General features: G+C 53.8%; 1 protein-coding gene across 1 annotated transcript in view; it reads left to right on the top strand.

Moving 5' to 3' along the window:
- The first annotated feature begins 1,127 nt into the window (after positions 1-1,127).
- The window catches only part of NPR2 (natriuretic peptide receptor 2), a 38,543-nt gene continuing 26,271 nt past the window's right edge, over positions 1,128-13,399 (top strand). Inside the window, exon 1 of the mRNA XM_081213324.1 lies at positions 1,128-1,963. Coding sequence (XP_081069450.1) covers positions 1,195-1,963 — 769 coding nt within the window. The 5' untranslated portion in view covers positions 1,128-1,194. The remainder of the gene's footprint in view (positions 1,964-13,399) is intronic.

Here is a 13,399-nt window from a genome sequence, read left to right as displayed (position 1 = left end):
ACTCAATACCAGGAAGAACTTTCTGGTGGCAAGAGCTGCTCAGCAGGGGAACGGTCTCCTTCCTTGGAGGTTTTTAAGCACATGATGGATGATCATCTGTCATGGATGCTTTAGCCGAGGTTCCTGCACTGCGGGGTTGGACTAGATGACCCCGGGGACCCCTTCCAACTCTATAATTCTATGTTCCTCCCCATATCTACCAGTAAAAAGACCCGAAAGGCTTCGGGGCTGCCCTTTCCGCCCACTTTGCCGGGTCTCCGGTGCTCTCCTTGACAGACGCGCCCTAGCGAGGCATCTGAGTCGCCCTCCCGATTTCTTTCCGGAGAGGGCAAGCGAGAGCCAATGGGGAGCCTCGCCTTTGGCCCCTTTCCACCGGCAGCTGCCCGGAGGAGAGGCGCGTCTCCGGCTTCTTCAGCCGCCACCGCAGGCGGGACTCCGCGCACAGCTTCCAAGCGGCTTGGACGGCGCTCCCGCCCGGTTCCTTCCATCTGGAAGAAGCAGAGCGAACCAAGAGGCTTCTGGATCCGCGGCTAGGACAGAAAGAGAGCCGGCCTCTCCTGCGCCGCTATGAACCCTCCAGAGAGGCCCCGAGGAGGAAGAGCCAGCCCGCTCCCAGGCGCCGAGGACGGCGTGCGCGCTCGGGATAGACAGGGCCGCCGCTGCCGCCGCTGCCTGGCCCGCCCGAGCTTCCCTCGCCCAAGGAGCGCCGGGCTGCGAAGCGAGCAGGACGCTCGAGGGCGAGATGGAGGCGTCCGGGCAGCTGCCGCGGAGCCGGCGGGGGCGCGCCCTCCACCCAGCGGCAGCGTTCAGTAGCAGCGGGCCGGGTCCTGCCCCGGCGGGCGGGATGGAGCCGCGCCCCGGGCCGCCGCCTCTGGAGCGCGGCCGCTGGCCTGGTGGGGCGCCTGGGCTGGCGGCGTCGGAGGACGCGGACGGAGGCACCAGGGGGCGCTGCCCCCCCACGTCTGCAGGCGGCTCTGGCACGGCGTCCGGGGGGAGGCGCAGGGTGGGCGGCTGGGGCTGGCCGCGGAGGGGGCGGCCTCTCCTGGGGAGCGCAGGGCAGCCCGGCGGCCCACAGAAGGGATCCGGCGGCGCCGCGGCGGCAGCAGCAGCGAAGCGCAGGAGGTGGTGGCGAGCGGCCCCCGGGCAGCCACGCAGCAGCCGAGCGGAGCAGACTCCCTCCTCGCGCGCCCCGCCATGGCCTCGCCGACGACGTCGCTGCTGGTGGTCGCCGCCGTGGCCCTGTCGCTGTCGGCCGCCTCGTCGGGCCTGGGCGAGGGCGCCAACGGGAGCGCGGCCGCGACGGTGGTGACGGTGGCCTTGGTGCTGCCCGAGCACAACCCCAGCTACCCGTGGGCCCTGCCGCGGGTGGGCCCCGCCGTGCGCCTGGCCCTCGAGGCGCTGGAGCCGGCGCTGCGGGCCGCCGGGCTGTCGGTGCGCACCGTCAACGCCACGTCGGAGCTGAACGGCGCCTGCTCGGAGTCGGTGGCGCCGCTCCAGGCCGTGGACCTGAAGCTCTACCACGACCCGGACGTGCTGCTGGGGCCCGGCTGCGTGTACCCGGCTGCCTCGGTGGGGCGCTTCGCCTCGCACTGGGGCCTGCCCCTCCTCACGGCCGGCGCCGTCGCCTCGGACTTCAGCCACAAGAAGGAGCATTACACCACGCTGGTGCGCACCGGCCCGTCCGCGCCCAAGCTGGGCGCCTTCGCGGCCCTCCTGCACGAGCGCTTCAACTGGAGCTCCCGCGCCGCGCTCCTCTACGTCGACCGAAAGACCGACGACCGGCCCTTCTACTTCACCATCGAGGGCGTCTACCAGGAGCTCCGCCACGCCGGCCTCACCGTCGGCTACCACATCTACGCGCCCCGAGACAACGGCAGCAGCAGCAGCAGCAACGCAGGCGCCGCCGCAGACGATGGCGGCGGGCCGGACACCGCCGTGCAGTTCATCCGGGCCAACGGGCGAGGTGAGCGGGTCGCAGCGCTTGGGGGCCGCCTGCTGCTGCTCCTGGACGGGAAGGGGGGCGCGTGTCCCGGGTGCCTGCAGTCCATCCCACCCTCCCACCTCCGTCTGCATGCAGCCCCCCCCCCCAGCCCCGCTCAGTCTGCGGGCATTTCCCGGCGAGACGGCACCTCCTCTGCTGCCGTCGGGCCTCCTCTGGGCCGGAGATCGAGATCTCTGGGAGTGGGGCTCTAAGACTCCCAGAGGGGACGGAGGGGGCACTCCTGGACTGGGGGGGGGGGAGCCTAGGCGGAGGAACTGCCCTTGTGTGGCCACGGAAAAATACATGCCCCCCCCCGCCCCATCCCAGGGCCATCCATCCATCCCTCCATCCAAGGGAACCCGGTTGGAACTATCTCAGCATCTACGAGGACCGCTTGGCAGTTTGGGGCGGGGGTGGCGCTCGCAGATCCCGAAGCCGGATCGAGCCCTCCACTTTCCGGGCGTAGGCGGGGGGGGGGGGGGGCGCTGGCCAAGGGCAGCCTGACACTCCTCCTTAATGGATGCGCCAGGAGGCACTTATCGATCCGAGCTGCAGCTGCGGCTGCTAATGGAGCCTCTTCGGCGGCTGCTGTGTCATCGGGACGGGCACGGAGCCCGCCTGGGACAGCCAGATGGGAGGCAGGAAGGCGTGGGGCGGGATCAGCCCGGGGGAAGGGGCCTGGCCCGAGCGCCTCTGCCGGACGCCCCCTGGGGCAGCCGGACCGGGGGCCGAGGGAAGCGGGCGCAGGAGCGCCGTCGTGCTGCCGGATGCGCCGCGCGCTCGCCTCGCCTCTCCAGCCTCCGCCGCCGCCGCACCTGGCCAGCTGCCTCCGCGGAGCTTTCCGGGGGCGTTTCTGGCGCAGGCCGAGGCAGGCGCGGGCCGGGCGGGGGCCGGGGGCGCCCTGAGCGAAAAGAACAGCTGCTGCGGCTGCTGCTGCCTCCGCCGCCTTCTTCCGCGAGGAGGCTGTCGCCCCCCGCCAGCCCAGGGCAAGAGGGGACCCCCGGCCCACTCGCCGCCCCTCCGCTCAGGCCGGCTGCCCAGCGGGGACCGGGCGGGTGGGCGAGCCGGCCCGGCCTGAGACGGGGCTCCGGGGGCTGGAGGTGCCGTCCAGTGCCGCCGCCGCCGCCTTGGGGCCGCGCTGGGACCCATCTCAGGCCGGCCTTTGTAGGGAAGAGCGGGGCAGAGCCAGCCTGCCTGTCGGGAAGCCGCCGCCTCTCCCCCTTCCAAAAGGGGGGAAAAGTTTATTGCTGCGTCTTTTACGACGGGAGCTGGGTTAGATTTAAATGTGAGAATTTCAGGAATGTCACACCCCTGGAAGGGCGGCCGAGATGTTTGATGTCTCCTGGCTGACAGTTGCTGGGAGCCCAGAGGAGGCGGCGGCCCCGGGTCTCTCTCTCTGCACCAAAAAACAACCCCGAGCTGCCGCTGGCAGAGAGGGAGCCCAGTGTGGCTCGAGAATGGGGCGGGAGGTTCTTCCCCAGCCCTCCCTGCAACCAGATGGCCGGAGGGCTGCCTTGTGGGGGGAGCCGGCAGAGAAGGGTCCTGTCCTCTGCTCTTAGGGGAGGGGGGGTCTGGCCTGCGGAGAAGCAGCTTGCTGCCTCTTGCTCTGGTCTGAGGCTCTGCCTGGCAGCACCCACTGCTGGGATCTTCTGGTCTGCCTGACCCTTCACTCCCTCCCCCCCCCCGCAGCCCTGGACCTTCTCTGAGCAACCCCAGCCCCAGCCCCCTTCTCCCTCCCTCCCACTTCATGCCTTGGCCCTCAAGCATCTTTCTTATGGCAGGCTTTTGTAAAATCTGCAGCACTCACCTGGGAGGCAGCCTCCCTGAGCTGCAGAGGGCTTGTGTTCCAATAGACATGCATAGGATTGGGGTATAAATTAAAAATGCCTTCAACATTTTCCTCAGAGAATTTTGGAGGTGAGTGCTCTCCCTCAGTCTTCTTGGGGGCTCCACAGCTGTTGCGCAGCAAATATTCACCTAATCTTTGGTCTTCAGCATCAGAGTTTGAAATTCCAAGATTAGGCAGGAGACAAACAGGGCCTGAGCTCAGCGAGGTCCTGAGCACTTTGGAGGAGCTTGTTTTCATCAGGATTGCAGCTGGGGAGGAAAGGGTTAACCTCACTCCTCTTGCCTGCTTTGATCCTGATAATTACTGCCCTCCCCCATTCAAAGAGGCTGCTATTTACATTAAAGAGCACATTACATGCAAATACACATTTAATGTCATGTCTGATGTGACCCCAACCTAGAGCCGAAAACAGAACTTTCCAAACTTTCCATGTTGTTGACACACTTTTTAGACATGCATCATTTCGTGACACAGTAATTCAGTTTTACTCACAAACTGACAGGCTGCCTCCTCCCTTTCCAGCCCCAGAAGGAGAGGGGTGGGGAGGTGGTCAGAGGTCAGCGCAGTGCAAGCACCCTGACAGGCACACCATATTTCCTCTCCCAGTGTGTTTGCACTGCATCAACCTCCCCTCTCCTTCCTGGGGAGCAGCAGGACTCTGCTGCTGACTCATCCAGAGACCCCAGGTTGTAAGGGGGAAGGCAGAGCTGTGAGCTGCAGGCAGGGGCAGGGAGAGACCCTGGAAGGAAGGGCTGCCCCAGAGGAGCCTGTTGCAGCCTGAGCTGAGGCTGGCAGGTTGGTCAGAGCAGGCGGGAGAGCGGAGAGCTGTCATCCGCCAACCCCTCAATCCCTTGTGGCAAATATTCCTTCCGCCCACACTGTGATTTTTATGGCTTAAAGCTGAGGGCTAAATTACATGTTTCATGGGAGATCCATTATTAGCGGGGACATATATATATATATGAATGAAACAAGTGGGACCTGCAATGGAGTGTGCCAGCCAGTCCCTCGTGCCATTTCCCAGGGCACTTCATTCCATCTCCCCAACCCCAACTGTCTCTGAGCATTCTGTGCAGGCTCAGAATACTGTTTTTGTCCTTCTGCAAGCCGTTGGCTGTCTCTGCAGCTCCTGCTGAGGCTTCTCCCCTCTTGCACCCAGATACAGGTGGGTCATTTGGGTCAACCAGAACAATCCAGAGAATGCAGCAACCCTCCGTTGCAGAAAGGTTGCAGTGTTCGGGAATTTCTAGCTTAGAGAAAAGAGAAGTTATTTTTATTTTTATTTAATTATTGAATTTATATACCACCCTATACCCGGGGGAAGAAATTTATAAAATGATAGCAGGTATCAAGGGAGCATGGCTGCCTCTCACCACACTACACAGTGGTCCCTTGCTTCTCAAACGTAATCTGTTCCGGAAGTCTGTTCCAAAACCAAAGCGTTCCAAAACCAAGGTGCGTTTTCCCATAGAAAGTAATGCAAAATGAATTAATCCGTTCCAGGCTTTTAAAAACAACCCCTAAAACAGCAATTTAACATGGATTTTACTATCTAACAAGACCACTGATCCATAAAATGAAAGCAAGAAGCAATGTACTGTACTATAAAATGAATAAAACAGTATTGTAGATGATAAAAATTAAAATTATTTTTTTTTTCTTAGCTGCACTGATGATAATCATTGAATGGATAGGGGGCTTCTATCCATTTCTGCAGTCTCATAATCCAATCAGTAGCTGAACTGGGTCACAAAAACAAATTAACCAAAACAGCCTCAAAAACAAAAACACAAAATAAATAGCAAAAACAAAAGAGCCAAACTTACTCCATTCTGCAAGTCTGTTTGAATTCTGAAATGTTCAAAAACCAAGGCGCAGCTTCTGATTGGTGCAGGTGCCCCGGAATCAATAGCCGACAGCCGCATTGAATGTCTGGGTTCCAAAAAACGTTTGAAAACTGAAACACTTACTTCCGGGTTTTCGGCATTTGGGAACCAAGGTACCAGTGTAACTTGTGGGCATTCAGTGAAGCTGAATGTTGGAAGATTCAGGATGGATATAAGGAAGTCCTTCACACAGTGCTAACAGGCAATGAGAGAAATTAATGATGGAAAATAATGAGTATACTTCTATTATATTCCAGTTTTCTACACGCATAATGAATTCCATGTTATTCAGCAGCATCGTGTCACAATCCCCCTTCAAATGTGGCCACCTTAAGGTTGGTCACAGAGTGACTTGGGAGCCCTCACAGTGCTCCCCCACTGCTTTTTGGCTGTTGCAATTTCTGGTGTTAGTTGTTTTTTTTTTAGGTTTTTTTTTAAAGTAATATTTATTAAGAGTTTAAAAATTACAAAAAGAAAAAAAGAGTTAAACAAAGCAAAACAATACAATACATAAAAAACAAAAAAACACTGCTTATCTTAACAAAACAAAAACAAAAACAATTAAAAACACATCCAATATTTCCATATCCATATCTTGTCTTTCATTTACTTGTTTCGACGACCTCCTCACACCTCCCTTTTTTGTATTCTAGTTCAGTTAGCTATTTCAGCAAATCCTTTCCATCTTTCTCAATTTTTGTCCTATAATTTATCTTATCACAATCTAACCTTTTTTTCCCCCCTTTGGCCCATTAACAGTCTATTTTTACTTAATTCTTTATAACATTTCTGCTAAAGCCATATAACTTCATTACAGCATCCTTCTAACATTCATTAATTTTACAGTGTTTCTGTAAATAATTCTTCCACCGACTCTTCTCCCTGGTCTCGGATTCTGCCAGTCATTTCCGCCAATTCCATGTAGTCCATCAGCTTCATCTGCCATTCTTCCAGTGTGGGTAAATCTTGTGTCTTCCAATACTTTGCGATAAGTATTCTTGCTGCTGTTGTTGCATACATAAAGAAAGTTCTATCCTTCTTTGTCACCAATTGGCCGACAATGCCCAAGAGAAAGGCCTCTGGTTTCTTCAGCAAGGTATATTTAATACCTTTTTCAATTCATTATATATCATTTCCCAGAAAGCCTTATTCCTTGGGCCCGTCCACCAAAGGTGAAAGAATGTACCTTCAGTTTCTTTACATTTCCAACATTTATTATGGGGCAGATGGTAATTTTTTGCAAGCTTGACTGGTGTCACGTACCACCTATAAATCATTTTCATTAAATTCTCTCTTAAGGCATTACATGCCGTAAACTTCATACCTGTGGTCCATAACTGTTCCCAGTCAGCCATCATAATGTTGTGTCCAACATCTTGTGCCCATTTAATCATAACAGATTTCACCGTTTCATCCTGAGTGTTCCATTTCAACAGCAAGTTATACATTCTTGATAAATTCTTAATTTTGGGGTCTAACAATTCTGTTTCCAATTTTGATTTTTCCACCTGGAAGCCAAATTTTTTATCCAAATTATATGCCTCCATTATTTGGTAATAATGGAGCCAGTCTCGCACTTTGTTTTTTAATTTTTCAAAGCTCTGCAGTTTTATTCTGTCTCCCTCTTGTTCCAGAATTTCCCAATATTTCGGCCATTTGGCCTCCATATTGAGTTTTTTCTGAGCCTTCACTTCCATTCGTGACAATTTCTGGTGTTAGTTTTGTGTCCATTTATAGCTTTATTTACTTATCAAAAACACTTGTATACAGTACTGTAGTTTCATAAATTTCAGAGTGGTTTACAACAATGACATATATACAAGAAAAAACACATAACAACTTAAAATCATAGATCATCAGCTAACAAGTACAGAAGGTTTTTTTCTGAATTGCCTGAATAAGGCCGGCGGAAAAGTTTTCAGCAAACTTAGAATGAGAGGTGCCTTCCAAATCTCTATGGCAGAACATCCCACAGGACTGGGCTGATGACACCCAAGGCGGACTTTCTTGTTCTTGTCAAAGGAGCTTTGCCAACTCAGGGAACAGCCAGCGATGCTCTTGCAGATTATCTCAGTGCCAGAGCTGGGGTAGAAGGCATCAGGGAGTGCCTGGGGTGCCCTGGAGCTAAGTGGTTCAGGACTTTGTAAAGTAAAACAAGGACTTTGCCCCTGCCCTGGTAGTGTATGGGCAGCCAATGCTGCTGTTTATAATATAATAATAATAATAATTTATTATTAATACCCCGCCCATCTGGCTGGGTTTCCCCAGCCACTCTGGGCGGCTCCCAACAGAATATTAAAAACAGTGATAAAACACCAAACATTAAAAACTTCCCGAAACAGGGCTGCCTTCAGATGTCTTCTAAAAGTCAGATAGTTGCTGATTTCCTTGACATCTGCTGGGAGGGCATTCCACAGGGAAGGCACCACCACCGAGAAGGCCTTCTGCCTGGTTCCCTGTAACCTCTCTTCTTACAGGGAGGGAACTGCCAGAAGGCCCTTGGAGTGGGACCTCAGTGTTCGGGCAGAATGATGGGGGTGGAGATGCTCCTTCAGGTATACTGGACCGAGGCCATTTAGAGCTTTGAATTGTGCTCGGAATTGTGCTGGGAGCCAATGTAGGTCTTTCAGGACCAGTGTTATGTGGTCTCAGTGGCCATTCCCAGTCACCCTGTTCTCCCATCAGCAGTCCAGCTGCCTTCCATCCGCTTTGGTTAGTAGCCCAGCTTCATCCCTACCTGGCCAGGGACAGCCTCGCTCCTGTTGTCTATGCTCTGGTAACCTCTAGGTTAGATTACTGTGATGTGTTATAGATTGAGCTGCCTCTGGAGATGGTTTGGAAACTTCAGCTGAAGTGCAGAATTCAGCAGCCAGGTTGCTCACTGGGACAAAACTGTTTGGCCATATAATGCTGATCCTGGTCTGACTGCAGGCGCCATTCAAAGCGCTGGTTTTGACCTATAAAGCCTTAAATGGCTCAGAACCACAACACCTCAAGGACTGCCTCTCACCATATAAACTGATCCAGACCCTGAGGTCATCTTCTGAGGCCCTTTTTTGTGTGCCTCTTCCACGAGAGGTCCAGAGGGTGGCAACACAAGAAGGGGCCTTTTCTGCAGTGGCTCCCCAGAGAAGCTCACCAGGTGCCTTCATTATACAGTGGTACCTCAGGATACATACGCTTCAGGTTACATACGCTTCAGGTTACAGACTCCGCTAACCCAGAAATAGTGCTTCAGGATGAGAACAGAAATTGTGCAGCAGAGGCGCAGCAGCAGCAGTAGAGCAGCAGGAGGCCCCATTAGCTAAAGTGTTAAGAACAGTTTCAGGTTTCAAGTACGCACCTCTGGAACGAATTAAGTACTTAACCTGAGGTACCACTGTACAGGTATAGGCATCAGGCGAAAGCATCCCTCTTCAACCAGACCTTGGCTTGATTAACAGCCTTAGGCGCTTTTAAATGTGTTTGTGGAGAGGGGGTTATTGTTTTGTTGTTGTCTTTATTCTGTATTTTGTGGCTTTATTCTGTATTTTTATCTTGTGAACTGCCTTGAGAGCTTCAGATGAAGGGCAGTATACACATTTAACAACAACAGCAATGTTATTCTGCCCCAGGCCCCAGGGCAGCCCCGCGTAGAGTGCATGTCAGAAATCCAGCCTTCAGGTTGTCAGTTCATGGACTATGGCGCTCAGGCAATTCATTCCCTGACCAGCGTTCCTTTTGCACAGAGACGGGCCTCTCTGTCTGGTGCAGAATTGCAGAAGGGCATTTTACGTCAGGCTGGAAGGTGAGCAAGTGAAGGAGCCCCTGGTGTTCTGGAGTCTGTGAGAGCATTGCCGGATCTGGCATGGCGGGCAGAGCTGGCACCTGTGCCTGTTCTCTTCAGATGTGCCTGTTGCTGCTGCTGCTGCTGCTGCTGCTGCTGAGAAACTGTTTTAGCTTAGGGGGTTATCTGTCAGCAGGGCCTGCCGTGGGAGAGAAGATTCGCAGTCAAAGGCTGGAGATCCTTGGTGAGGCATTGAAGGGCTTTCAGCTGGTTGCTGGAGGGGAGGGCAAGTGGTTCTCTGCCTTCTCTTGCATAGGCTGCTCCTCTTGGTTCTCTGGCCTTTTCTCTTTGTCAGATGTGTCTTGTTGTCTAAGAAATGCCTGGTGTAATTCACCAATAAGTACAATATTATATATCTGGGTCTGAACAAAGGCAATGGCCTCCTGTCGCAATGCAGCTGCCAGTTAAGTCAGCAACACCAAGTCCATCACCTGTCATGGTGCTGAAGGCCCTTCATTATTTTGCAGACCGCCTAGTTCTAACTGAATTGTCCTTGCCTGGACTTTGCACACTTCATTTCAACCCTCCCTCCCAATGGGTGAGTGAGGGTTTCTGCATCTGATGAAGTGGACTGGAGACCACAAAAGCTTATCATGCCATAATAAATTGGCTAGCCTTTAAGGTCACACAAGACTCTTGGGTTGTTTTTGGTTCCTAGAAGTTGCAGCCACAGAAGACCTCAGTTGTTGCCAGGCCTACTCCTCCTCTTCTTCCTCTTCCTCTTCATCCTCCATCATAAATTTGCTTAAATTGTCTTGTAAAGCCACCTCTAAGCTAGTCATTTCCATCCCTCTAGTATTCCTTATGCCCAGACCACACTGCTTAATATACAGTGGTACCTCGGGATACAGACGCTTCAGGTTACAGATGCTTCAGGTCACAGACTCCGCTAACCTAGAAATAGTACCTCGGGTTAAGAACTTTGCTTCAGGATGAGAACAGAAATGGTGCAGTGGCAGCAGAAGGCCCCATTAGCTAAAGTGGTACCTCAGGTTAAGAACAGTTTCAGGTTAAGAACGGACCTCCAGAATGAATTAAGTTCTTAACCCGAGGTACCACTGTATTATCATCCGGGCTTTTTTCAGCTGGAACTCACTGGAACTCAGTTCTGGACTCTCTCAGGGGGGCACCGTTGCCATTATAAGAGATGATGATGAGTTCATGATGAGTTCTGGCACCTCTTTTTCTAGAAAAATAGCACTGCTTCTCGTGAAAACAGGCCACCTGTTCCTACCCTCTGTTTCTATTTTTCACCCTCCCTCTTATCCCATGACTGCGAAGGTCACTCGGGACCCTTGTGGGAGGGGCTTTGTCAAAAGCTTTTGGGAAAGTCCAGGTCTGCAGGGTCTTATCAGTTCTCCTCTGTCCACTTGCTTGCTGACACTTGAAGAACTCCAAAGGGTTGGCAAAGAAGGACTTGTCTTTGCTGCAGCCAGGCTGCCATTTCCAAAGCGAAGCTTGTCCTTCTGTATGGTGGACAGCCCTTCATCAAGCTCTCAGTTTTTCTGTGATGGGAGTCAGGCGGACTTTGATGCCAGCCAGTCCTTTAGCTGAACTCGAATTCCTCTCCCTGCCCGGAAATCTGGAAGGCATGCCTGGACTCTGCCAGGGCTCATCCCAGGCTGCCGGTTCTGGTGCAACCTAATTTCCTGATCTCATTTCCCTCCCATCTGTTTTTGCCTTTGGAAGTGATAATGATTCCCTGCCCTCCGTCAAGGGTTCCAGTTGCTCTCCCACCCTAACCAGATCCACTTGAGACAAAGGCCAGGGAGGGTCTGGAGTCTGAACGGTGTCCTGGGGCCCGTGACTTTTTACTGGTGCAACAGCGTTGGTGTGCTGCATCAGCGAGGCATGGCGTGCATTCCAGGCAGTGCAGTAGTCGTGCCAATGCGCCGTGTGTGCCCTGGGGGTTGGTCTGCCGCCTGCCTGCTCCTCGAAGGCCAGAGCTGGGGTTCGTGCGAAAGGGAAGGTGAGAGGAGGGGGCATTCGGGGGCCCCTCTGGGCGACAGTGTGGGCTGCCTGATATCCCGGCATCTGCTGCTTCTCCAGCTGTTGCTCAACATCCCTGGCCTGCCAGCTGGGCCAGGTTGGGGCGAGCGCTTCAGGCCTTGGTGGGGAAGGAGAAGGCCGTGCTTCCTGGAGAGGCTGGGAGAGGGCCTTCCTCCCCTCCTCTCCTCTCTGGAGAAGCTGCAGCCCACTTTCCGTGGGCCAGGGCTCCCCCCATCATGTGCCACGCAAGGAGCCGCCCCCTCCTTCCTGTAACTGGAGCTGCCTGGTGGGGCCCTCTGTTTCCAATTACGGAGCCAGGCAGAAGGTGCTGGAATCCGGGAACCTGCAAATTCCTTCGCCACAACCGCAAACCCAAACATGTTTTTGTGCTGTTTCTTCTCTCTGCCTCGGCTGCGCCAGGGCTGCTCCTTTGCCATAACCCCGGAGTCGGGAGAGGATGGGCACGACCTGGACCGTGGTCTGGGCACAGCAGTGGGGCCGGGGGACTGAGCTAGACCCCTGGGAAGACGGAGGCACTTTGGGGTGTGGGTTCCCAGAGATTTCCAGGTTTGGGGTTGCTCCTCCTGGACCCGTCTTTGTCGCTGGCGGCTCAGGGAGCCTCAGTGGCTTGGAGTGACTTTCACCAGGTGTGGCTGGTCTGCCAAGTATGGCCACTCTTGGGCAAGGGAAATTTGGCCATGGTGCATTGGTAGCCTCAGTGTGCTCTGGGTGGGGCTGGCCTTGGGCTTGGTCTGAAGGCTCCAGCTGGAGCAAAAGGCTTGACTGTTGATGGGGTCAGATGATCACCAGCTCATCATGATCCAAAGCTTGCATGGGCTGCCCAGTCGCCACCAGGTCAGGTTCAAGCATCAGCCGAACAGATTGGATCGCACACATCCTGCTCAGTCCCTGAGGTCCTCAGTGGAGTCCCTGTCCCTGGTCCCCCAGGACTCAGATGCCTGCCTTGGCTCCTCTGTGTGAAGCTACCTCCCTCCCCGTTGAGGTCAGACAGGCCACCTCCCCGGGGCAGACCCTCCAAGTGTCCCTATGTTTCCAGGACAGGACCGGATTTACAGAAGCCGTCCCGGTTTCTGATTTGACACCAGAATGTCCCTCTTTTCCTTAGGACGTCCCTATTTTCTTCAGAGAAATGTTGGAGGGGATGGAGTTATGTGACCCCTGAGCCAAGGAGATAAGTAACTAGACAACCTTTTGAAGACTTCTGATGGCAGTCCTAGATAGGGAAGATTCTTAATATTTTAAATGTTTTGTTACGTTTTTATATATGGTATGTTGGAAGCTGCCCAGAGTGGCTGGAGCAGGATATAAATACTAAAAATATCATTATTATTATTATGGAATAGGACGTCCCTATTTTTATTGGAGTAATGTTGGAGGGTATGATGTTGAACCTCCAGAGCCTACTGAACGCCTTTTTTAAAATTTATTCCAGCTGGCTTTTTAATTGAATTCTGATGTGAAACGTTTAAGTCATTTTTAGTCTTATTGCATTGGGTCTCTTGTACGCTGCTTAGAGATGACTGTGATTAGGTGCAATACAAATGGTTGAAACAAACAGAGGCCTGGCAGCCAGCGATTTGTGGCGGCCCTCTCTCCAAGCCCCGAGGCTCACGGGGCTCCTCTCCTTCCAGTGTGATGTGCCCTTAAAAAGGCTCCCCACCCCCAGCTCTTCAAAAAGCTGCCAGGCCCAACCTGACAGATAGCTCAGTGCCTGGGTGGGGGACCCCCTGGGACCCCCAGGCCCCCTGCCTGAAGTGCCATGATATGGGACAGAATGTGAGGAAGGAAATAATATGATCAAGGGCTTGGAGCAAGTCTTCTGTGAGGGAATGTTAGAAGATTTGGGT

Source organism: Podarcis bocagei, assembly GCF_964188305.1.
Source record: "Podarcis bocagei genome assembly, chromosome: 11".
Lineage (NCBI taxonomy): Eukaryota > Metazoa > Chordata > Lepidosauria > Squamata > Lacertidae > Podarcis > Podarcis bocagei.
Note: the sequence above shows the minus strand (reverse complement) of the source record. Positions and strands in the feature narration are given on the sequence as shown.